The sequence below is a fragment of the Dendropsophus ebraccatus genome, unplaced genomic scaffold (assembly GCF_027789765.1).
Source record: "Dendropsophus ebraccatus isolate aDenEbr1 unplaced genomic scaffold, aDenEbr1.pat pat_scaffold_1168_ctg1, whole genome shotgun sequence".
NCBI classification, from domain to species: domain Eukaryota; kingdom Metazoa; phylum Chordata; class Amphibia; order Anura; family Hylidae; genus Dendropsophus; species Dendropsophus ebraccatus.
In genome coordinates this window covers 26073-51913 of record NW_027208585.1, presented here as the reverse complement: position 1 = coordinate 51913, position 25841 = coordinate 26073, and the positions used below count along the sequence as shown (strand labels likewise).

Genomic DNA, 25841 nt, shown 5'->3' with positions numbered 1-25841 from the left:
AGATACCGAGAGACACACACCAGGAGAGAGACAGAGGTCTACAGCACAGATACCGAGAGACACACACCAGGAGAGAGACAGAGGTCTACAGCACAGATACCGAGAGACACATACACCAGGAGACAGAGAGAGAGAGACAGAGGCCTACAGCACAGATACCGAGACACACACCAGGAGAGAGACAGAGGTCTACAGCACAGATACCGAGAGACACACACCAGGAGAGAGAGAGAGAGAGACCTACAGCACAGATACCGAGAGACACACACCAGGAGAGAGACAGAGGCCTACAGCACAGATACCGAGAGACATACACCAGGAGAGAGACAGAGGCCTACAGCACAGATACCGAGAGACACACCAGGAGACTGCACCAAGAGAGAGAGAGAGAGAGAGAGAGACCTGGAGCACAGATTCCAAGAGACTACATAGAGGGAGACCCACAGACCGTGCACCGAGAGAGACACCCACAGACCGTGCACCGAGAGAGACACCCAAAGACCGTGCACAAGAGACACCCACAGACTGTGCACCGAGAGAGACACCCACAGACTGTGCACCGAGAGAGACACCCACAGACTGTGCACTGAGACACCCACAGACTGTGCACTGAGACACCCACAGACTGTGCACCGAGACACCCACAGACTGTGCACCGAGAGAGACACCCACAGACCGTGCACCGAGAGAGACACCCACAGACTGTGCACCGAGAGAGACACCCACAGACCGTGCACCGAGAGAGACACCCACAGACCGTGCACCGAGAGAGACACCCACAGACCGTGCACCGAGACACCCACAGACTGTGCACCGAGACAGCCCACAGACTGTGCACCGAGAGAGACACCCACAGACCGTGCACCGAGAGAGACACCCACAGACTGTGCACTGAGAGAGACACCCACAGACCGTGCACCGAGAGAGACACCCACAGACCGTGCACCGAGAGAGACACCCACAGACCGTGCACCGAGAGAGACACCCACAGACCGTGCACCGAGAGAGACACCCACAGACCGTGCACCGAGAGAGACACCCACAGACCGTGCACCGAGAGAGACACCCACAGACCGTGCACCGAGACACCCACAGACTGTGCACCGAGAGAGACACCCACAGACTGTGCACCGAGAGAGACACCCACAGACTGTGCACCGAGAGAGACACCCACAGACTGTGCACCGAGAGAGACACCCACAGACTGTGCACTGAGACACCCACAGACTGTGCACTGAGACACCCACAGACTGTGCACCGAGACACCCACAGACTGTGCACCGAGAGAGACACCCACAGACCGTGCACCGAGAGAGACACCCACAGACTGTGCACCGAGAGAGACACCCACAGACCGTGCACCGAGAGAGACACCCACAGACCGTGCACCGAGAGAGACACCCACAGACCGTGCACCGAGACACCCACAGACTGTGCACCGAGACACCCACAGACTGTGCACCGAGAGAGACACCCACAGACCGTGCACCGAGAGAGACACCCACAGACTGTGCACTGAGAGAGACACCCACAGACCGTGCACCGAGAGAGACACCCACAGACCGTGCACCGAGAGAGACACCCACAGACCGTGCACCGAGAGAGACACCCACAGACCGTGCACCGAGAGAGACACCCACAGACCGTGCACCGAGACACCCACAGACTGTGCACCGAGAGAGACACCCACAGACTGTGCACCGAGAGAGACACCCACAGACTGTGCACCGAGAGAGACACCCACAGACTGTGCACCGAGAGAGACACCCACAGACTGTGCACCGAGAGAGACACCCACAGACTGTGCACTGAGAGAGACACCAAGATTTGTTAATAAAAGAGAGAGCTAAGACTCTGATCCAGCCAGCAATAGAGAGCGCCTGGCAACGTCATATAGACAGGCGGTGACTGAGGACACAAGAGGCTGGAGCTACAGGCTGTGGTCACAGGAGAATGAAGAAGGAGGAGAGAGCGCGGAGCCGGGAAGAGATCACAGGTATAAATATATGTCACCGAGACTGTCCTGTACACACAACCCAGAGACAGAGGAGGGTATACAGCACACAGAGATAGGGGGAGTCTAATAGAGTGCACATAGAGAAGGGGGAGTCTAATAGAGTGCACACAGAGATAGGGGGAGTCTAATAGAGTGCACACAGAGATAGGGGGAGTCTAATAGAGTGCACATAGAGAAGGGGGAGTCTAATAGAGTGCACATAGAGAAGGGGGGAGTCTAATAGAGTGCACATAGAGAAGGGGGAGTCTAATAGAGTGCACACAGATACAGGAGGGGCGCATACATTGAGAGTGCACACTGGGGCCATCAGACACTCTAAGCAGACCTCAGGAGACAGCCACCCTGGTGTGGATTCAGACTGCTCGCCTTCTCTTTGGCCGTCTCGCAGGTGAGTGTCTATGTGCTATACATGGTGGGATATGGGGGTCTGGGTGGGTGAGGTCACACAATCGTGCCATGGCTGCCGGTAAGACTTGGGTGGGGGTCACCACATGGATGGTCTCGGTGTATGTGGGGGGTTGTGGTCCCCATGTGATTGGGTTGTGGGAAGTCGCCCTCTTATCATGTAAATGTGGCTGCTCTCACCTCACACCTCCGCTCCATTGTGTGGAAATGGTGAGTGTGAGTGTACACTCCAGGCTCTTAATCTCTGGTATCTGTATACAGTCCCAGTGTGAGTGTGCCCGGCAGGCCTCGGTATCTGTATACAGCCCCAGTGTGAGTGTGCCCGGCAGGCCTCCCGGTATCTGTATACAGCCCCAGTGTGAGTGTGCCCGGCAGGCCTCCCGGTATCTGTATACAGCCCCAGAGTGAGTGTGCCCGGCAGGCCTCCCGGTATCTGTATACAGCCCCAGTGTGAGTGTGCCCGGCAGTCCTCCCGGTATCTGTATACAGCCCCGGTGTGAGTGTGCCCGGCAGGCCTCCCGGTATCTGTATACAGCCCCAGAGTGAGTGTGCCCGGCAGGCCTCCCGGTATCTGTATACAGCCCCAGTGTGAGTGTGCCCGGCAGGCCTCCCGGTATCTGTATACAGCCCCAGTGTGAGTGTGCCCGGAAGGCCTCCCGAATCTATAATAGATAATAGAATACAGGCTGAGTGTGAGTGCATGTAATAAATAATCTTATACAGGCTGAGGGGGAGATTTATTGCGCTATAATAAGATTCTCTGTTGTCCATAGCGACCAGTCACAGCTCCCATAGCGACCAGTCACAGCTCCCATAGCGACCAGTCACAGCTCCCATAGTGACCAGTCACAGCTCCCATAGTAACCAGTCACAGCTCCCATAGTGACCAGTCACAGCTCCCATAGTAACCAGTCACAGCTCCCATAGTAACCAGTCACAGCTCCCATACAGTCACAGCTCCCATAGTGACCAGTCACAGCTCCCATAGTAACCAGTCACAGCTCCCATAGTAACCAGTCACAGCTCCCATACAGTCACAGCTCCCATAGTGACCAGTCACAGCTCCCATAGTAACCAGTCACAGCTCCCATAGTGACCAGTCACAGCTCCCATAGTAACCAGTCACAGCTCCCATAGTAACCAGTCACAGCTCCCATACAGTCACAGCTCCCATAGCGACCAGTCACAGCTCCCATAGTAACCAGTCACAGCTCCCATAGTAACCAGTCACAGCTCCCATAGTAACCAGTCACAGCTCCCATACAGTCACAGCTCCCATACAGTCACAGCTCCCATAGTGACCAGTCACAGCTCCCATAGCGACCAGTCACAGCTCCCATAGTGACCAGTCACAGCTCCCATAGTGACCAGTCACAGCTCCCATAGTGACCAGTCACAGCTCCCATAGTGACCAGTCACAGCTCCCATAGTGACCAATCACAGCTCCCATAGCGACCAGTCACAGCTCCCATAGCGACCAGTCACAGCTCCCATAGCGACCAGTCACAGCTCCCATAGCGACCAGTCACAGCTCCCATAGCGACCAGTCACAGCTCCCATAGCGACCAGTCACAGCTCCCATAGCGACCAGTCACAGCTCCCATAGCGACCAGTCACAGCTCCCATAGCGACCAGTCACAGCTCCCATAGCGACCAGTCACAGCTCCCATAGCGACCAGTCACAGCTCCCATAGCGACCAGTCACAGCTCCCATAGCGACCAGTCACAGCTCCCATAGTGACCAGTTACAGCTCCCATAGCGACCAGTTACAGCTCAGCTTTCATTTTTCCAGCGCAATGTGAGACATAAAAGCTGAGCTGTGATTGGTTGCTATGAGCAACAAAGGACATTCCTACTGTAAGACTGTGAGGAATCTCCCTTAGGGGTTATTCACACGTCAGTATATTTTTCAATCCGCAAATTTGAGTCCGTAACCAATCGGCAAATTTTCGTCCGTATTGCATCCGTAAATACGGACCCCATAGAGTTGTATTGGGTGTGTCAGTTGAGGTTGTCCTTTTTTTTGCGGAACGGATTGCAGCCCAGTACACAACACGGATGTGTGTATGGGTCCATTGAAATACATTGGTCCTATTTTTCTGTCCGTAATTGTGGATCCGCAATTGCGGACAGGAACAGGACGTGTGAATAGGGCCTTAGAGTCCATGTAATGTACAACACTAAATTACTATATGTTACGTGAACTCACACTTAAGGGGACATTTATTAAGTCCGGCGTTTTTTACCCCGGACTTATAAATGTCCCCGAATCTCCGGCGCTACGGTGATTTATGTAAAGGCTGACTGCCTCTACATAAATCCCGTACGCTCTGGTGTGCACCACCGAAAACCTACGCCAGCTGAGGACTGGAGTAGGTTTCCGGCGTATCTTTTTGCGGAACGGATGGTGAATCACGCGGACTCTGAGCCCGCGCCCTCCGTTCCGCCCCCTTCACACCCCCTCCCCGCCCCCCGGCGTACCCGGCGGAAAGTGCTGATTAGCGAATATTTTATTCGCAAATTGGCCATTTGCGAATAAAATAATGCGCAAATCGGCATTTTCCGCGGAAAAAATCCATGTACGCCCGATGATAAATGTCCCCCTTAGTGTTACACACGTTTACACTCAGGCTATGTTCACACTACGTAAGTTCTGCAGAAATCACAGCAGTTGTAACATTGGCCGTGATTTCTCAGATACTTACCTGCAGTCTGAGGGAATCCGGGCGGAGTGTATACACATAGTACATATATGTATACACTCCGGCCGGGATCCCTAGCAGCGCCGCAAGAAACTGACATGTCATTCAGTGAATAGCTCAGATAATAGAAAGAGCCCGGCACTCACCAAGTAAATTATGCTTCTTTATTGTAGTGTAGCACACATATGGTACAAGGACGCGTTTCGGCCAAGCATGACCTTCATCAGCTTAGGGGTGTACACCCTTCCTATTATCTGAACATTTTTCTCACCTCGAGCACCACCGCCACGAAAGTGCCGTCTTCTACATATTTATTCAGTGAATAGCGGCGGCAGAAAACCCTGTCAGTGCACACTGTGGAGAGAGCGGCTCCGGACGTACGCTCCATTGTGAGCAGCGGGGAGTTCGGATGCGCACGGATGCACCTGCATCAGAACTCACTAAAGATCTAAGGGATCATCCGGCTGATACTGCAGCCCCTTTCTGAGTCCGGCCGTTCCGTGATCTGGCCAGGTCATGGAACGGCCGGTCTCTTACAAGGTCTGAACATGGCCTCAGTCTGTATACTAGGAAACATGTGAGTCCATGTACATTACATATACTATACATGTGAGTCCTTTATAATATACTGACAGAGTGTAAGTGTATGAATCCGTGTAATGTATAGTAATATACTGACAGAGTGTAAGTGTATGAATCCGTGTAATGTATAGTAATATACTGACAGAGTGTGAGTGTATGAATCCGTGTAATGCATAGTATTATACTGACAGTGTGAGTGTACGAATCCGTGTAATGTATAGTAATATACTGACAGTGTGAGTGTATGAATCCGTGTAATGCATAGTATTATACTGACAGTGTGAGTGTACGAATCCGTGTAATGCTTAGTAATATACTGACAGTGTGAGTGTACGAATCCGTGTAATGTATAGTAATATACTGACAGTGTGAGTGTATGAATCCGTGTAATGCATAGTATTATACTGACAGTGTGAGTGTACGAATCCGTGTAATGCTTAGTAATATACTGACAGTGTGAGTGTACGAATCCGTGTAATGCATAGTAATATACTGACAGTGTGAGTGTATGAATCCGTGTAATGTATAGTAATATACTGACAGTGTGAGTGTATGAATCCGTGTAATGCATAGTAATATACTGACAGAGTGTGAGTGTATGAATCCGTGTAATGTATAGTAATATACTGACAGTGTGAGTGTACGAATCCGTGTAATGTATAGTAATATACTGACAGTGTGAGTGTACGAATCCGTGTAATGTATAGTAATATACTGACAGTGTGAGTGTATGAATCCGTGTAATGTATAGTAATATACTGACAGAGTGTGAGTGTATGAATCCGTGTAATGCTTAGTAATATACTGACAGTGTGAGTGTATGAATCCGTGTAATGCTTAGTAATATACTGACAGTGTGAGTGTATGAATCCGTGTAATGTATAGTAATATACTGACAGTGTGAGTGTATGAATCCGTGTAATGTATAGTAATATACTGACAGTGTGTGAGTGTACGAATCCGTGTAATGCATAGTAATATACTGACAGTGTGAGTGTATAAATCCGTGTAATGCTTAGTAATATACTGACAGTGTGAGTGTATGAATCCGTGTAATGTATAGTAATATACTGACAGTGTGAGTGTATGAATCCGTGTAATGTATAGTAATATACTGACAGAGTGTGAGTGTATGAATCCGTGTAATGTATAGTAATATACTGACAGAGTGTGAGTGTATGAATCCGTGTAATGTATAGTAATATACTGACAGAGTGTGAGTGTATGAATCCGTGTAATGTATAGTAATATACTGACAGTGTGAGTGTACGAATCCGTGTAATGTATAGTAATATACTGACAGAGTGTGAGTGTACGAATCCGTGTAATGTATAGTAATATACTGACAGTGTGTGAGTGTATGAATCCGTGTAATGCATAGTAATATACTGACAGTGTGAGTATATAAATCCGTGTAATGCTTAGTAATATACTGACAGTGTGAGTGTATAAATCCGTGTAATGCTTAGTAATATACTGACAGAGTGTGAGTGTATGAATCCGTGTAATGCATAGTAATATACTGACAGTGTGAGTGTATAAATCCGTGTAATGCATAGTAATATACTGACAGTGTGAGTGTATAAATCCGTGTAATGCTTAGTAATATACTGACAGAGTGTGAGTGTATGAATCCGTGTAATGTATAGTAATATACTGACAGTGTGAGTGTATGAATCCGTGTAATGTATAGTAATATACTGACAGTGTGAGTGTACGAATCCGTGTAATGCATAGTAATATACTGACAGTGTGTGAGTGTATGAATCCGTATAATGCATAGTAATATACTGACAGTGTGAGTGTATGAATCCGTGTAATGCATAGTAATATACTGACAGAGTGAGTGTATGAATCCGTATAATGCATAGTAATATACTGATAGACTGAGCATAAGTCCATATAATACACAAGACTGTGGTCACACGTAGTATGAGACCGGCCCTTCCATGATCCGTACTGGCTGTACAGTACTGGCCGGATGATCTTTAGCGCCGCTGAGTTCTGATGCGGGTGCATCCATGCGCGCCCGCATCCGAACTCCCCGCTGCTCACAATGGAGCGTGCGGCCGGAGCCGCTCGCTCCACAGTTAGCACTGATAGGGTTTTCTGCGGCCGCTATTTAATGAATGACATGTCAGTTTCTTGCGGCGCTGCTAGGGATCCTGGCCGGAGTGTATACGGTGAGTATGTATATATGTACTATGTGTATACACTCCGGCCAGGATTCCCTCAGCCTGCAGCACTACATAAGTACCGCAGAAACAACGGCCGCGATTTCTGAGGAAATGTGTGTGTATGAGTGTGAGTGTGTATTCATGTGTCAGTCAGTGAGTCCATGTAATACTGATTTTGTGTTCATCATACTGGTGGAATGCGAGTGTGTATTCACATAGTAGTAGCTGATGGCTCGCTCTGTTGTCGGGGTCCTATAGGTGATGGCTCGCTCTGTTGTCGGGGTCCTATAGGTGATGGCTCGCTCTGTTGCCCGGGGGTCCTATAGGTGATGGCTCGCTCTGTTGCCGGGGGTCCTATAGGTGATGGCTCGCTCTGTTGCCCGGGGTCCTATAGCTGATGGCTCGCTCTGTTGCCGGGGGTCCTATAGGTGATGGCTCGCTCTGTTTCCGGGGGTCCTATAAGTGATGGCTCGCTCTGTTGTCGGGGTCCTATAGGTGATGGCTCGCTCTGTTGTCGGGGTCCTATAGGTGATGGCTCGCTCTGTTGCCCGGGGTCCTATAGGTGATGGCTGGCTCTGTTGGCGGGGGTCCTATAGGTGATGGCTCGCTCTGTTGCCGGGGGTCCTATAGGTGATGGCTCGCTCTGTTGCCGGGGGTCCTATAGGTGATGGCTCGCTCTGTTGCCGGGGTCCTATAGGTGATGGCTCGCTCTGTTGCCGGGGTCCTATAGGTGATGGCTCGCTCTGTTGCCGGGGTCCTATAGGTGATGGCTCGCTCTGTTGCCCGGGTCCTATAGGTGATGGCTCGCTCTGTGGCCGGGGGTCCTATAGGTGATGGCTCGCTCTGTTGCCCGGGGGTCCTATAGGTGATGGCTCGCTCTGTTGTCGGGGTCCTATAGGTGATGGCACGCTCTGTTGTCGGGGTCCTATAGGTGATGGCTCGCTCTGTTGCCCGGGGTCCTATAGGTGATGGCTCGCTCTGTTGCCGGGGGTCCTATAGGTGATGGCTCGCTCTGTTTCCGGGGGTCCTATAAGTGATGGCTCGCTCTGTTGTCGGGGTCCTATAGGTGATGGCTCGCTCTGTTGTCGGGATCCTATAGGTGATGGCTCGCTCTGTTGCCGGGGATCCTATAGGTGATGGCTCGCTCTGTTGCCCGGGGGTCCTATAGGTGATGGCTCGCTCTGTTGCCGGGGGTCCTATAGGTGATGGCTCGCTCTGTTGCCCGGGGGTCCTATAGGTGATGGCTCGCTCTGTTGCCCGGGGTCCTATAGGTGATGGCTCGCTCTGTTGTCGGGGTCCTATAGGTGATGGCTCGCTCTGTTGCCGGGGGTCCTATAGGTGATGGCTCGCTCTGTTGTCGGGGTCCTATAGGTGATGGCTCGCTCTGTTGTCGGGGTCCTATAGGTGATGGCTCGCTCTGTTGCCGGGGGTCCTATAGGTGATGGCTCGCTCTGTTGCCGGGGGTCCTATAGGTGATGGCTCGCTCTGTTGCCGGGGTCCTATAGGTGATGGCTCGCTCTGTTGCCGGGGTCCTATAGGTGATGGCTCGCTCTGTTGCCGGGGGTCCTATAGGTGATGGCTCGCTCTGTTGCCGGGGGTACTATAGGTGATGGCTCGCTCTGTTGCCCGGGGTCCTATAGGTGATGGCTCGCTCTGCTGCCGGGGGTCCTATAGGTGATGGCTCGCTCTGTTGCCGGGGGTCCTATAGGTGATGGCTCGCTCTGTTGCCCGGGGGTACTATAGGTGATGGCTCGCTCTGTTGCCCGGGTCCTATAGGTGATGGCTCGCTCTGTTGCCGGGGGTCCTATAGGTGATGGCTCGCTCTGTTGCCGGGGGTCCTATAGGTGATGGCTCGCTCTGTTGCCGGGGTCCTATAGGTGATGGCTCGCTCTGTTGCCGGGGGTCCTATAGGTGATGGCTCGCTCTGTTGCCGGGGGTCCTATAGGTGATGGCTCGCTCTGTTGCCCGGGGGTACTATAGGTGATGGCTCGCTCTGTTGTCGGGGTCCTATAGGTGATGGCTCGCTCTGTTGCCCGGGGGTCCTATAGGTGATGGCTCGCTCTGTTGCCGGGGGTCCTATAGGTGATGGCTCGCTCTGTTGCCGGGGGTCCTATAGGTGATGGCTCGCTCTGTTGCCGGGGGTCCTATAGGTGATGGCTCGCTCTATTGCCCGGGGGTCCTATAGGTGATGGCTCGCTCTGTTGCCGGGGGTCCTATAGGTGATGGCTCGCTCTGTTGCCGGGGTCCTATAGGTGATGGCTCGCTCTGTTGCCGGGGGTCCTATAGGTGATGGCTCGCTCTATTGCCCGGGGTCCTATAGGTGATGGCTCGCTCTATTGCCCGGGGTCCTATAGGTGATGGCTCGCTCTGTTGCCGGGGGTCCTATAGGTGATGGCTGGCTCTGTTGTCGGGGTCCTATAGGTGATGGCTCGCTCTATTGCCGGGGGTCCTATAGGTGATGGCTCGCTCTATTGCCCGGGGTCCTATAGGTGATGGCTCGCTCTGTTGCCGGGGGTCCTATAGGTGATGGCTGGCTCTGTTGTCGGGGTCCTATAGGTGATGGCTCGCTCTGTTGTCGGGGTCCTATAGGTGATGGCTCGCTCTGTTGCCCGGGGTCCTATAGGTGATGGCTCGCTCTATTGCCCGGGGTCCTATAGGTGATGGCTCGCTCTATTGCCCGGGGTCTTCCTCCGGTACGCGCTGTGCTCACGTCTGTGTCACGCCCGTCTCATGTAATGGGGGCTGTGCAGAACACTGACAGAACAGAAAACACAGCAGTTCCCTGGCACTAGAGACACACGTGTGGCTTGGTAGATGAGGGCGATGTGCCAGGCACACCCACCACACGTGAGGACAGGTGTGGGGTGCGGCCACCCGCCATGGGGCGTTCTTACTCTCAATGGTTGTTTCCAAAATTACCCAAATAATTTCAGGTTTAGAAAGTGTTTATAAAAGCGGCGCCGGCGCCCTGGTGCACGCCTGTGATGACACTACTGGTGGACGGCACATTCACTCCTATAGCACATGTCCCCTGGTGTTACACACCTGTCACATGCTATTGAGTAATGAATGATAGAGACAGTAACCAACAGAGAGCAGAGAGAGCGGATAGGGTTCAGAGTGGGTGAATAGAGAGCGGATGGGGAGAGAGCAGGAGAATAGAGATCAGATAGAGGTTAGCGGGAGAATAGAGAGGGGATAGGGGAGAGAGTGAGAGAAAAGAGAGCAGATAGGAAAGTAAGTAGTAGAGTAGAGAGAACAATAGAATGGGGATAGTATAAAGAGTGGGAGAATTGAGAGAGGGAAGATAGGGTAGAGAGCAGGAGAATAGAGAGCAGATAGGGTAGTAGAGTAGAGAGGACAATAGAGAGTGGATAGGATAGAGAGCGGGAGAACAGATAGAGTGGATAGGGTAGTAAGTAGGAGAGTAGAGAGGACAATAGAGTGGATAGGGTAGAGACTGGAAGAATAGAGAGCAGACTGTGTAGAGAGCTCACATTGTACACAGCGCACAGTATAGCGAGCGTATATGGGGTAGCGTATGCGGTGAGCGGATGGAGGGGTGTAGGGTTGTATGTGGGATCGGGCTCTTGTATGGCGGAGGCCTCCGGAGCAGCGCTCCTGGCACAGATCGCTGATGATGTTTGGCGGATTTGGTGTTGATATCCTGTTTATAGGGAGCGGCGTCTGCCCCGGGGGAACATGAAATCAGCCTGAAATACTAATGACTCATATACTGACTATTCCTAATTAACATCACAGCGTCCTCGCTAACCCCGCTGACCCCATTATATCACTGCTATAGGACTGCTTTACTGCCCCGCATATAGCAACAGTATCTGGTGGATGGGATGACGGGTGACAGTGATGGAGTCAGTGATACTGTACAGAACAGTGATGGGGTCAGTGATACTGTACAGAACAGTGATGGGGTCAGTGATACTGTACAGAACAGTGATGGAGTCTGTGATACTGTACAGAACAGTGATGGGGTCAGTGATACTGTACAAAACAGTGATGGGGTCAGTGATACTGTACAGAACAGTGATGGGGTCAGTGATACTGTACAGAACAGTGATGGGGTCAGTGATACTGTACAGAACAGTGATGGGGTCAGTGATACTGTACAAAACAGTGATGGGGTCAGTGATACTGTACAGAACAGTGATGGGGTCAGTGATACTGTACGGGACAGTGATGGGGTCAGTGATACTGTACAGAACAGTGATGGGGTCAGTGGGACTGTAGGGGACAGTGATGGGGTCAGTGGTACTGTACGGAACAGTGATGGGGTCAGTGGTACTGTACAGAACAGTGATGGGGTCAGTGGTACTGTACGGAACAGTGATGGGGTCAGTGGGACTGTAGGGGACAGTGATGGGGTCAGTGATACTGTACAGAACAGTGATGGGGTCAGTGGTACTGTACAGAACAGTGATGGGGTCAGTGGGACTGTAGGGGACAGTGATGGGGTCAGTGGTACTGTACGGAACAGTGATGGGGTCAGTGATACTGTACAGAACAGTGATGGAGTCAGTGGTACTGTACGGAACAGTGATGGGGTCAGTGGTACTGTACGGAACAGTGATGGAGTCAGTGGTACTGTACGGAACAGTGATGGGGTCAGTGATACTGTACAGAACAGTGATGGAGTCAGTGGTACTGTACGGAACAGTGATGGGGTCAGTGGTACTGTACAGAACAGTGATGGGGTCAGTGGTACTGTACAGAACAGTGATGGGGTCTGTGATACTGTACAGAACAGTGATGGGGTCAGTGGTATTGTAGGGGACAGTGATGGGGTCAGTGGTACTGTACAGAACAGTGATGGGGTCAGTGGTACTGTAGGGGACAGTGATGGGGTCAGTGGTACTGTACAGAACAGTGATGGGGTCAGTGGGACTGTAGGGGACAGTGATGGGGTCAGTGGTACTGTACAGAACAGTGATGGGGTCAGTGGGACTGTACGGAACAGTGATGGGGTCAGTGGGACTGTAGGGGACAGTGATGGAGTCTGTGATACTGTACAGAACAGTGATGGGGTCAGTGGTACTGTACAGAACAGTGATGGGGTCAGTGGTACTGTACAGAACAGTGATGGGGTCAGTGATACTGTACAGAACAGTGATGGGGTCAGTGGTACTGTACAGAACAGTGATGGGGTCAGTGGTACTGTACAGAACAGTGATGGGGTCAGTGGTACTGTACAGAACAGTGATGGGGTCAGTGGGACTGTAGGGGACAGTGATGGGGTCAGTGATACTGTACAGAACAGTGATGGGGTCAGTGATACTGTACAGAACAGTGATGGGGTCTGTGATACTGTACAGAACAGTGATGGGGTCAGTGGTACTGTACAGAACAGTGATGGGGTCAGTGGTACTGTACAGAACAGTGATGGGGTCAGTGGTACTGTACAGAACAGTGATGGGGTCAGTGGTACTGTACAGAACAGTGATGGGGTCAGTGATACTGTACAGAACAGTGATGGGGTCAGTGGTACTGTACAGAACAGTGATGGGGTCAGTGGTACTGTACAGAACAGTGATGGGGTCAGTGGTACTGTACAGAACAGTGATGGGGTCAGTGGGACTGTAGGGGACAGTGATGGGGTCAGTGATACTGTACAGAACAGTGATGGGGTCAGTGATACTGTACAGAACAGTGATGGGGTCTGTGATACTGTACAGAACAGTGATGGGGTCAGTGGTACTGTAGGGGACAGTGATGGAGTCTGTGATACTGTACAGAACAGTGATGGGGTCAGTGATACTGTACAGAACAGTGATGGGGTCAGTGGTACTGTACAGAACAGTGATGGGGACAGTGATACTGTACAGAACAGTGATGGAGTCAGTGGTACTGTACGGAACAGTGATGGGGTCAGTGGTACTGTACGGAACAGTGATGGGGTCAGTGATACTGTACAGAACAGTGATGGAGTCAGTGGTACTGTACGGAATAGTGATGGGGTCAGTGGTACTGTAGGGGACAGTGATGGGGTCAGTGGTACTGTACAGAACAGTGATGGGGTCAGTGGTACTGTACAGAACAGTGATGGGGTCTGTGATACTGTACAGAACAGTGATGGGGTCAGTGGTACTGTAGGGGACAGTGATGGGGTCAGTGGTACTGTACAGAACAGTGATGGGGTCAGTGGTACTGTAGGGGACAGTGATGGGGTCAGTGGTACTGTACAGAACAGTGATGGGGTCAGTGGGACTGTAGGGGACAGTGATGGGGTCAGTGGTACTGTACAGAACAGTGATGGGGTCAGTGGTACTGTACGGAACAGTGATGGGGTCAGTGATACTGTACAGAACAGTGATGGAGTCAGTGGTACTGTACAGAACAGTGATGGGGTCAGTGGTACTGTACAGAACAGTGATGGGGTCAGTGGGACTGTAGGGGACAGTGATGGAGTCTGTGATACTGTACAGAACAGTGATGGGGTCAGTGGTACTGTACGGAACAGTGATGGGGTCAGTGGTACTGTACAGAACAGTGATGGGGTCAGTGGTACTGTACAGAACAGTGATGGGGTCAGTGATACTGTACAGAACAGTGATGGGGTCAGTGGTACTGTACAGAACAGTGATGGGGTCAGTGGTACTGTACAGAACAGTGATGGGGTCAGTGGTACTGTACAGAACAGTGATGGGGTCAGTGGTACTGTACAGAACAGTGATGGGGTCAGTGGTACTGTACAGAACAGTGATGGGGTCAGTGGGACTGTAGGGGACAGTGATGGGGTCAGTGATACTGTACAGAACAGTGATGGGGTCAGTGATACTGTACAGAACAGTGATGGGGTCTGTGATACTGTACAGAACAGTGATGGGGTCAGTGGTACTGTAGGGGACAGTGATGGGGTCAGTGGGACTGTACAGAACAGTGATGGGGTCAGTGGGACTGTAGGGGACAGTGATGGGGTCAGTGGTACTGTACGGAACAGTGATGGGGTCAGTGATACTGTAGGGGACAGTGATGGGGTCAGTGATACTGTACAGAACAGTGATGGGGTCAGTGGTACTGTAGGGGACAGTGCTGGAGTCAGTGGTACTTTAGGGGACAGTGATGGGGTCAGTGGTACTGTAGGGGACAGTGATGGGGTCAGTGGGACTGTACAGAACAGTGATGGGGTCAGTGGGACTGTAGGGGACAGTGATGGGGGTCAGTGGTACTGTACAGAACAGTGATGGGGTCAGTGGTACTTTAGGGAACAGTGATGGGGTCAGTGGTACTTTAGGGGACAGTGATGGGGTCAGTGGTACTGTAGGGGACAGTGATGGGGTCAGTGGTACTGTAGGGGACAGTGATGGGGTCAGTGGTACTGTAGGGGACAGTGATGGGGTCAGTGGGACTGTAGGGGACAGTGATGGGGTCTGTGGGACTGTAGGGGACAGTGATGGGGTCAGTGGTACTGTACAGAACAGTGATGGGGTCAGTGGTACTTTAGGGGACAGTGATGGGGTCAGTGGTACTGTAGGGGACAGTGATGGGGTCAGTGGTACTGTACGGAACAGTGATGGGGTCAGTGGGACTGTAGGGGACAGTGATGGGGTCAGTGGGACTGTAGGGGACAGTGATGGGGTCAGTGGTACTGTACGGAACAGTGATGGGGTCAGTGATACTGTAGGGGACAGTGATGGGGTCAGTGATACTGTAGGGGACAGTGATGGGGTCAGTGATACTGTAGGGGACAGTGATGGGGTCATTGGTACTGTAGGGGACAGTGATGGGGTCAGTGGTACTGTAGGGGACAGTGATGGGGTCATTGGTACTGTAGGGGACAGTGATGGGGTCAGTGATACTGTAGGGGACAGTGATGGGGTCATTGGTACTGTAGGGGACAGTGATGGGGTCAGTGGGACTGTAGGGGACAGTGATGGGGTCAGTGATACTGTACAGAACAGTGATGGGGTCAGTGATACTGTACAGAACAGTGATGGGGTCAGTGATACTGTACAAAACAGTGATGGGGTCAGTGATACTGTACAGAACAGTGATGGGGTCAGTGGTATTGTAGGGGACAGTGATGGGGTCAGTGATACTGTACAGAACAGTGATGGGGTCAGTGGGACTGTAGGGGACAGTGATGGGGTCAGTGGTACTGTACGGAACAGTGATGGGGTCAGTGGTACTGTACGGAACAGTGATGGGGTCAGTGGGACTGTAGGGGACAGTGATGGGGTCAGTGATACTGTACAGAACAGTGATGGGGTCAGTGGTACTGTACAGAACAGTGATGGGGTCAGTGGGACTGTAGGGGACAGTGATGGGGTCAGTGGTACTGTACGGAACAGTGATGGGGTCAGTGATACTGTACAGAACAGTGATGGAGTCAGTGGTACTGTACGGAACAGTGATGGGGTCAGTGGTACTGTACGGAACAGTGATGGGGTCAGTGATACTGTACAGAACAGTGATGGAGTCAGTGGTACTGTACGGAACAGTGATGGGGTCAGTGGTACTGTAGGGGACAGTGATGGGGTCAGTGGTACTGTACAGAACAGTGATGGGGTCAGTGGTACTGTACAGAACAGTGATGGGGTCTGTGATACTGTACAGAACAGTGATGGGGTCAGTGGTATTGTAGGGGACAGTGATGGGGTCAGTGGTACTGTACAGAACAGTGATGGGGTCAGTGGTACTGTAGGGGACAGTGATGGGGTCAGTGGTACTGTACAGAACAGTGATGGGGTCAGTGGGACTGTAGGGGACAGTGATGGGGTCAGTGGTACTGTACAGAACAGTGATGGGGTCAGTGGGACTGTACGGAACAGTGATGGGGTCAGTGATACTGTACAGAACAGTGATGGAGTCAGTGGTACTGTACAGAACAGTGATGGGGTCAGTGGTACTGTACAGAACAGTGATGGGGTCAGTGGGACTGTAGGGGACAGTCATGGAGTCTGTGATACTGTACAGAACAGTGATGGAGTCAGTGGTACTGTACAGAACAGTGATGGGGTCAGTGGGACTGTAGGGGACAGTGATGGAGTCTGTGATACTGTACAGAACAGTGATGGGGTCAGTGGTACTGTACGGAACAGTGATGGGGTCAGTGGTACTGTACAGAACAGTGATGGGGTCAGTGGTACTGTACAGAACAGTGATGGGGTCAGTGGTACTGTACAGAACAGTGATGGGGTCAGTGATACTGTACAGAACAGTGATGGGGTCAGTGGTACTGTACAGAACAGTGATGGGGTCAGTGGTACTGTACAGAACAGTGATGGGGTCAGTGGTACTGTACAGAACAGTGATGGGGTCAGTGGGACTGTAGGGGACAGTGATGGGGTCAGTGATACTGTACAGAACAGTGATGGGGTCAGTGATACTGTACAGAACAGTGATGGGGTCTGTGATACTGTACAGAACAGTGATGGGGTCAGTGGTACTGTACAGAACAGTGATGGGGTCAGTGGGACTGTAGGGGACAGTGATGGGGTCAGTGGTATTGTAGGGGACAGTGATGGGGTCAGTGATACTGTAGGGGACAGTGATGGGGTCAGTGATACTGTACAGAACAGTGATGGGGTCAGTGGTACTGTAGGGGACAGTGCTGGAGTCAGTGGTACTTTAGGGGACAGTGATGGGGTCAGTGGTACTGTAGGGGACAGTGATGGGGTCAGTGGGACTGTACAGAACAGTGATGGGGTCAGTGGGACTGTAGGGGACAGTGATGGGGGTCAGTGGTACTGTACAGAACAGTGATGGGGTCAGTGGTACTTTAGGGAACAGTGATGGGGTCAGTGGTACTTTAGGGGACAGTGATGGGGTCAGTGGTACTGTAGGGGACAGTGATGGGGTCAGTGGTACTGTAGGGGACAGTGATGGGGTCAGTGGTACTGTACGGAACAGTGATGGGGTCAGTGATACTGTAGGGGACAGTGATGGGGTCAGTGATACTGTAGGGGACAGTGATGGGGTCATTGGTACTGTAGGGGACAGTGATGGGGTCATTGGTACTGTAGGGGACAGTGATGGGGTCAGTGATACTGTAGGGGACAGTGATGGGGTCATTGGTACTGTAGGGGACAGTGATGGGGTCAGTGGTACTGTAGGGGACAGTGATGGGGTCAGTGGTACTGTATAGGACAGTGATGGGGTCAGTGGTACTGTATAGGACAGTGATGGGGTCAGTGGTACTGTATAGGACAGTGATGGGGTCAGTGATACTGTAGGGGACAGTGATGGGGTCAGTGGTACTGTATAGGACAGTGATGGGGTCAGTGATACTGTAGAGGACAGTGATGGGGTCAGTGGTACTGTAGGGGACAGTGATGGGGTCAGTGGGACTGTAGGGGACAGTGATGGGGTCAGTGGGACTGTAGGGGACAGTGATGGGGTCAGTGGGACTGTAGGGGGCAGTGATGGGGTCAGTGATACTGTAGGGGACAGTGATGGGGTCAGTGATACTGTAGGGGACAGTGATGGGGTCAGTGATACTGTAGGGGACAGTGATGGGGTCAGTGGTACTGTAGGGGACCGTGATGGGGTCAGTGGTACTGTAGGGGACCGTGATGGGGTCAGTGGTACTGTAGGGGACAGTGATGGGGTCAGTGGTACTGTAGGGGACAGTGATGGGGTCAGTGGTACTGTAGGGGACAGTGATGGGGTCAGTAATACTGTAGAGGACAGTGATGGGGTCAGTGGTACTGTAGGGGACCGTGATGGGGTCAGTGGTACTGTAGGGGACAGTGATGGGGTCAGTGGTACTGTACAGAACAGTGTTGGGCTCAGTGATTCATGTGTGTTGTGATGTTGCTGTCTCTTCCTCATTCCTCTCGTGTCCGTACATGTTGTCTCTGATCTTCCTACACGTGAGGATATAGAGAACACAGAGCAGGCGTGTCCTCTCACTCAGTCTGTTGTGTGTATACAGCGCGGTGGATGCGTGTGCCGCCACCACCGCTGTTTATAGATCGGATTTTTCCCTGGATGAACCACAAGAACAGGCGTAAGGCACTACCATATAGCTCAGTGAGTCTCTCCAGTCACGGACACTACGCCTATCCTTACGTCTGGTCTCCGGTCACGGACACTACGCCTATCCTTACGTCTGGTCTCCGGTCACACACACTACATCTATCCTGACGGCTCGTCTCCGGTCACGGACACTACATCTATCCTGACGGCTGGATTGTTCTCTCCAGGTGCTGAGATGGTGACAGAGGAGGGGCCCGAGTGGCTGCTCTCGCTCCTTCGGGAGGTCCAGCTGGAACAATTCTACTCCAAGATTCGGGATGAACTCAACGTAACACGACCCGGACACTTCGACTTTGTAAAACCATTTGACTTGGATCAGATTGGAATGGGGAGACCAGGTAAGATCATGATGGGGGGACCTAGTGCTTGTCTCTTTGAGAGAGTATCAAACATGATAGGATTAGATACTCTGACTCATGATGTAGACTGTACTACATGGTAAATTTAGATACAAACATGATGGATATCTAAGGTAGTATCACACATAATGTGAGGGAAATAACTTGTCCCCTGCCCGTCACATGGTTAAATTAGATACATGATGAGGGATGTAGCACCGTGTGGTTCTATGAGTATCACATAATGGGTTTAGATACATCATGGTGGGGGATGTAGTTCTGTGTAGATGTCCCTGCTAGTAATAGGAAAGTGACTTGTCCTCCATCCATTACATAAGATTCCATCCTGTGTTGTTCTTATTACTGATGGTTTCCTTTGGATACTTTCTCACGTGTCACGTGTTGTGAGTCAGCGGATGCGTCTCCCGTGTTTCTGATCCATGGTGGAATGAGGTCACTGATATTCCGCTTGGAATGAGGTGTGGAGATATCTCATCCTCCTGTCATCTCCCCGGGGAGAATCGCTAAGTTCTCCAAATTCTGCACGTTATTGGAAGAGAGATAATCCCCATGATCCTCCACTGCCCACCAGGCGCCATGTAGGAATATCTTATAGATGCATCATGTCCTGCCAACCAGAGCCTGTACTATATAATAACCTCCTATAGCTATATTATCTCCCCATACTATATAATCACCTCCTGTAGATACACCATCTCCTGTCCACCAGGCCCCATACTATATTATAACCTCCTATTTCCCTTTGTACAACCTCCACCATCTCCTGTTTTTTAGCCCTCTCTAATCTGTGTAGAGTCTCCACCATCTCCTGTCCTTTAAGTCCTGTTTAGTCTCCACCATCTCCTATCCTTCTAGTTATTTGTAGAGTCTCCACCACCTCCCATCCTTCTAGTCCTGTGTAGAGTCTCCACCATCTCCTATCCTTCTAGTCCTGTATAGTCTCCACCATCTCCTGTCCTTCTAGTCCTGTGTAGAGTCTCCACCATCTCCTGTCCTTTTAGTCCTGTTTAGTCTCCACCATCTCCTATCCTTCTAGTCCTGTGTAGAGTCTCCACCATCTCCTATCCTTCTAGTCCTGTATAGAGTCTCCACCATCTCCTGTCCTTCTAGTCCTGTGTAGTCTCCACCATCTCCTGTCCTTCTAGTCCTGTGTAGAGTCTCCACCATCTCCTGTCCTTCTAGTCCTGTGTAGAGTCTCCACCATCTCCTGTCCTTCTAGTCCTTTGTAGAGTCTCCACCATCTCCTGTCCTTCTAGTCATTTGTAGAGTCTCCACCATCTCCTGTCCTTCTAGTCCTGTGTAGAGTCTCCACCACCTCCCATCCTTCTAGTCATGTGTAGAGTCTCCACCATCTCCTGTCCTTTTATTCCTGTGTAGAGTCTCCACCATCTCTTGTCCTTCTAGTCCTGTGTAGAGTCTCCACCATCTCCTGTCCTTCTAGTCATTTGTAGAGTCTCCACCACCTCCCATCCTTCTAGTCATGTGTAGAGTCTCCACCATCTCCTGTCCTTCTAGTCATGTGTAGAGTCTCCACCATCTCTTGTCCTTCTAGTCCTGTGTAGAGTCTCCACCACCTCCCATCCTTCTAGTCCTGTGTAGAGTCTCCACCACCTCCCATCCTTCTAGTCCTGTGTAGAGTCTCCACCACCTCCCATCCTTCTAGTCCTGTGTAGAGTCTCCACCATCTCCTGTCCTTTTAGTCATGTGTAGAGTCTCCACCATCTCCCATCCTTCTAGTCCTGTGTAGAGTCTCCACCATCTCCTGTCCTTCTAGTCCTGTGTAGAGTCTCCACCACCTCCCATCCTTCTAGTCCTGTGTAGAGTCTCCACCATCTCCTGTCCTAGTCCTGTGTAGAGTCTCCACCATCTCCTGTCCTTTTATTCCTGTGTAGAGTCTCCACCATCTCTTGTCCTTCTAGTCCTGTGTAAAGTCTCCACCACCTCCCATCCTTCTAGTCCTGTGTAGAGTCTCCACCATCTCTTGTCCTTCTAGTCCTGTGTAGAGTCTCCACCACCTCCCATCCTTCTAGTCCTGTGTAGAGTCTCCACCATCTCCTGTCCTTTTAGTCATGTGTAGAGTCTCCACCATCTCCCATCCTTCTAGTCCTGTGTAGAGTCTCCACCATCTCCTGTCCTTCTAGTCATGTGTAGAGTCTCCACCATCTCCTGTCCTTTTATTCCTGTGTAGAGTCTCCACCATCTCTTGTCCTTCTAGTCCTGTGTAGAGTCTCCACCACCTCCCATCCTTCTAGTTCTGTGTAGAGTCTCCATCATCCCCCGTGAGGACTCTTAACCATTGTGCGCGCCTTGCATCCTCTTATTGTTTGCAGATTGGTGGAGCGTTGTCTTCTCTCTTATGTTGTTTCACTTTTCACTTTCCTTTATTTCAGCACAACGAAGACTTTTTGAAGCTTTAAAGCGGAGAAAGCCCCAAGTGCGTCCCAAGTCCTGGATGTACAAGGTGAGCGCCCCCGAGCCACCATATTTTTAATGTAAACATTGTTAGTAGTTTACATCAGTCGGCATCCATGCCGTCCCATTCCTGTCCAGTGCTCCCACGGGACAGGAAGGACAGGTTGAGCTCCCCTTGAAGTGTGTTTAGTGACCCCTGTGAGGACGCAGTGCAGGTTCCTGTGATCTCTCAGCAGGAGACCTTTGTATTGTAGTCATCATTTACACAGTGATTCATGTGGTGGTGGCTGCGGGCGCGGCTGCGGCTGAAGGAAATTCACTGCCGGTTGTTTACTCATTATTGGTGAGACTAAAGCTGAGAGAATCACCGGAGAGGGAGGTGGCGGAAGAGTCAGAGAAGGCCTCAGCCTTACAGGAGAACTTTCCATTAAACTTTCTTTTAGAACTTTATGAGAACTTTCTATGACATTCCTCTGTAGTGTCAGCTTCATCATAAATTGGGTGGAGTTCCTCTATAATGCTGTGATGTGTGTAGTGGAGCTCTGACCTTCCCCTTTAGTGTCAGCTTGGTCATAAATTGGGTGGAGTTCCCCTATAATACTGTGATATGTATAGTGGGGCTCTCGCCTTCCCCTGTAGTGTTGGCTGGGTGGAGTTCCTCTTTAATACTGTGATGCTTATAGCTGGGGGCGGGGCTCTAACAAGCCCAGTAGACTGTCACTCCAACCTCCTCCTTCTTTCTCACAGATGTTCTCCACAAGGAGCCCTGACAGCCCTGATTCTCCACCATATCCTGAAGCCCTTATCTCGTCCTCATCTTCCCCCTCATCAGCCGCCCCCAGAGGGGACCCCGACTGTTCCTTGAAGTGTCTGATCAATGAGCGGGACCTCAGCCTGTTTGAACGCTTGGGAGACGGATGTTTTGGGGTGGTTAGAAGAGGAGAATGGCGGATCCCTGGTGGTAGATTGGTACGTGTCTGTTCCTCCTGTCACCTGGAGCATCATGGGATGCATTTTTGGTGTATCCATATAATCATACCGTATCTCGCTACAGGTGAATGTCGCAGTAAAGTCTCTCCGCACGGACGCAGGATCGGACCCCGACGCTCTTCTCGATTTCCTGCAGGAGGTGAACTCTATGTATGCCTTGGATCACCCACACCTCATACGCCTGTATGGCGTTGTCCTGGCACAGCCTCTCAAGATGGTGAGGAAGCAATGATGTCACCCATGTAGCCATCTAGATTGGGGTGAGGGATCTGGTGGGATGACCTCCATCTATATCACCGGTTGTTTCTATGGTTACTAGATCACGGAGCTGGCTCCTCTTGGATCCCTCCATGACACCCTACGCTCGCGTTACGGCTCCTTCTCTTTGCTGCTCCTGTGCTCGTACGCCCTACAGATCGCATCCGGGATGAGCTATCTGGAATCCCGTAAGTTCATCCACCGGGACCTGGCCGCCCGGAACATCCTGCTGACCAGCGAGGAAGTGGTTAAGATCGGCGACTTTGGCCTGATGAGGGCACTGAATGGACACAATGACCACTACATCATGTCTGCCCACCGCAAGATACCCTTTGCATGGTAAGAAGCCATATAGTGGTGATATGGGGGGGGGGGTTACTTAAGAGGCTAGAAGCCTTCATGTGACACTTTCATTGTTCTTCAGGTGTTCTCCGGAAAGTCTTAAGATCGGCACCTTCTCCCACCCATCTGACGTCTGGATGTTCGGGGTCACCCTGTGGGAGATGTTTACCTATGGCCATGAGCCTTGGCTGGGATTAAGCGGCCGCCAGGTATTTTACCAGTCCTACACCTTCAGGGGAAGCAGGGGGATGGGGGATTCCCCATATAGCAGAAGGGTCTAAGAGTCATTGTCTCTCAACAGATCTTGAACAAAATTGACCGTGAAGGCGAGCGTCTGGAGCGGCCAGATGACTGTCCACAAGGGATGTACTCCGTCATGATGAAGTGCTGGGCCCCCAAACCTGAGCATCGGCCCAACTTCAGCAGCCTGATGACCCTGATCCAAGAGGTGAGTGAGACCTCATGTCCTTCCTTTACCCCCTGTACACCCCACTCAATACACGTGACCTGACAAACATGTTGTGGCTCTGTATAGGTGAGGCCGGTGGAGGTACGGGTTCTGCAGGAGGTGATGGATCCCACTCTACTGCGCCTGGATGCGGGGGATGTGGTGACTGTCATTGATGCAGGGTAGGTGCCAATTTAGATTGTTCCAGAGCAGCGGATTTTTGTAGGAGACCCTGGGTCACCCCTTTTTTTTCCCCCTTTTAGGCCGGACTCTCAGCTGTGGAGGGGACAGAACCGGCGCACCCTAAAGGTGGGCCAGTTTCCACCATCGCTGGTCAGTCCAGAGGACGTGTCTCAGGTGCGGAGCGGCGTACAGTTGGGGAGCAGCCTGATGAAGCTCTCTCTTGATGCAGAGGCAAGCAATGAGTAAGTATCCGGCACTCACTGGGGGTCAACAGGGGGTCTCGGCTTCTGTGGCGTCAGTCTCATCACTTTGTGTCTCTTCCAGAAGACGGAACAGAGCAAAAGAAGCTGTACGGCGAGAAGGAGGAGGAGCAGGGGGCGGAGCTGGAGTCAAGTTACTCCGCATGCAACGTAAGTGGCCCCCCCATGTACCATCGCCATTGGCTCTTTCCATCATAGCGTACATTGGGTCTATGGGACTAACCTCCCTCTTTTTTTTTTTTTTTTCACCTTAGGCCTCTCGAAAAGTCTCGAGTCTCTCTCGGATTTCAGTCCTCAAACTGGTCGCCAGAACCTCCCCGGACCCAAAAGCCGGGTGCGAGATCTAGAGAGTTCTCCACCCCGGGAAGCATCTCCCAGAAGGATGAGTGACCTCCCGCCCCGGAGGATCCTTGCTAACCTCCGTCCCCCAGTCCTGCCCAAACCAAAGCTACCCGCTGCCAAGGAAAGGATCCTTCCCCTGCCCAACACTGACTACCCCACCCCCCAGGTGAACCGGTCCAGTAAAGAGAAGTTCTCCTCCTCTCCGGTCCTGGCGCCCATAGGGGAAATCGTCCATCGTGTACCATCAGACCCAAAGGTGGCAGCACAGAAAGGAGGTTCAGCCGAGAGCGACCTCCAGAGGAAGGTGAAAGAGGTATGAAGATTGCAAGGAACAATCCCTGCCATTTCATGACTAATGTGCACTCACCAGTCACATCCAGAGCTGCACTCCTGAGGGAGACCTCATATCTCCATGATGACCCAAAGACATGATGTAACAGAGTAATTACTACAGCTCTGGAGGTAATTGGAGTAGACAATGTACCATAACCAGTATCTTATGATGTTCAGGTGGAGGAGCGGGTCCATGGTGTGACCACAGAGGAGAGTCGAGACGCTCTGCGCCGTTATAGTGGTGACGTTACCCGTGCCGTACAAGCTCTGAAGGTGAGTAGTAGAATGGTGTTCTTCGCGAGCAGAGATGATGGTGGTGGTCATCCTCCATCTCACCCCTCTAACTCTCCGTTTCCTGTGCAGGTGGAGCAGCTGTACAATGTCAGCCGGCACAGCAAGGAGGATTGCCGCCGGATCCTGGAGAAGTGTCAATGGAACCTGGAGTCAGCCTCCCGCTACGTCCTGCGCAGAGCGCTGCACCCTCAGTGACCGACCTACCCCCAGTGGATGGGTGGAGTCCATGAGGACTGGATGGGTGGAGTCCATGAGGACTGGATGGACGGAGTCCATGAGGACTGAGGCCGCTCCGCCAAGCATCAATGGACAATGGTGGTGGCCATATTGAGGACCCCGGGGCGCTGGACGTCTCTGGGGGTCACAGACTCAGGGATGGAGCTTGCCGTAGAACAATGTTGCGGATTGTAGTCTACAGACGTTCCGCTAAGTATTATCACAGGAAGTGTTAGCCACGGATCCTGGCCGTCATCACCGAGAAGATGTTACTGCTGAAGGTGGTGGCGCCCTAGGGACCAAGTCCATACCAAAATGATCTGCGGTGTTACCGCGGGGGAGAGGATCTGTATAAACCAGGACTGGCTGGAGGACTACAACTCTGAGGACACCGCTAGGTGATGTGATCTCAGGAATGCGACACATATATGCCGGAACCGGTCAGACGTGTCCCCGACGTTATGTATGAGGAGCTCAGGGACAGACGGCTCACCGCCGTCTATAATAAACTTATTATTGCTCTGA

General features: G+C 51.7%; 1 protein-coding gene across 3 annotated transcripts; it reads left to right on the top strand.

Annotated features, from left to right (window-relative positions):
• The first annotated feature begins 1761 nt into the window (after positions 1-1761).
• LOC138774966 (non-receptor tyrosine-protein kinase TNK1-like) lies at positions 1762-25841 on the top strand. 3 transcript variants are annotated; one of them, XM_069955736.1, is made up of 14 exons: positions 1762-1996; positions 19047-19217; positions 21629-21699; positions 22398-22619; positions 22705-22857; positions 22960-23237; positions 23323-23449; positions 23542-23688; positions 23776-23870; positions 23952-24113; positions 24199-24281; positions 24386-24786; positions 24984-25079; positions 25170-25841. In XM_069955736.1, the coding sequence occupies exons 1-14, from the start codon at positions 1954-1956 to the stop codon at positions 25293-25295; spliced, it is 2175 nt and encodes a 724-aa protein (XP_069811837.1). In that variant the 5' UTR covers positions 1762-1953; the 3' UTR covers positions 25296-25841. The 3 variants fall into 3 exon arrangements, with proteins under 3 accessions (XP_069811837.1, XP_069811836.1, XP_069811838.1); XM_069955735.1 differs by having other exon boundaries at positions 1763-1996; positions 24196-24281; XM_069955737.1 differs by lacking the exon at positions 1762-1996 and adding an exon at positions 2250-2405 and having other exon boundaries at positions 24196-24281.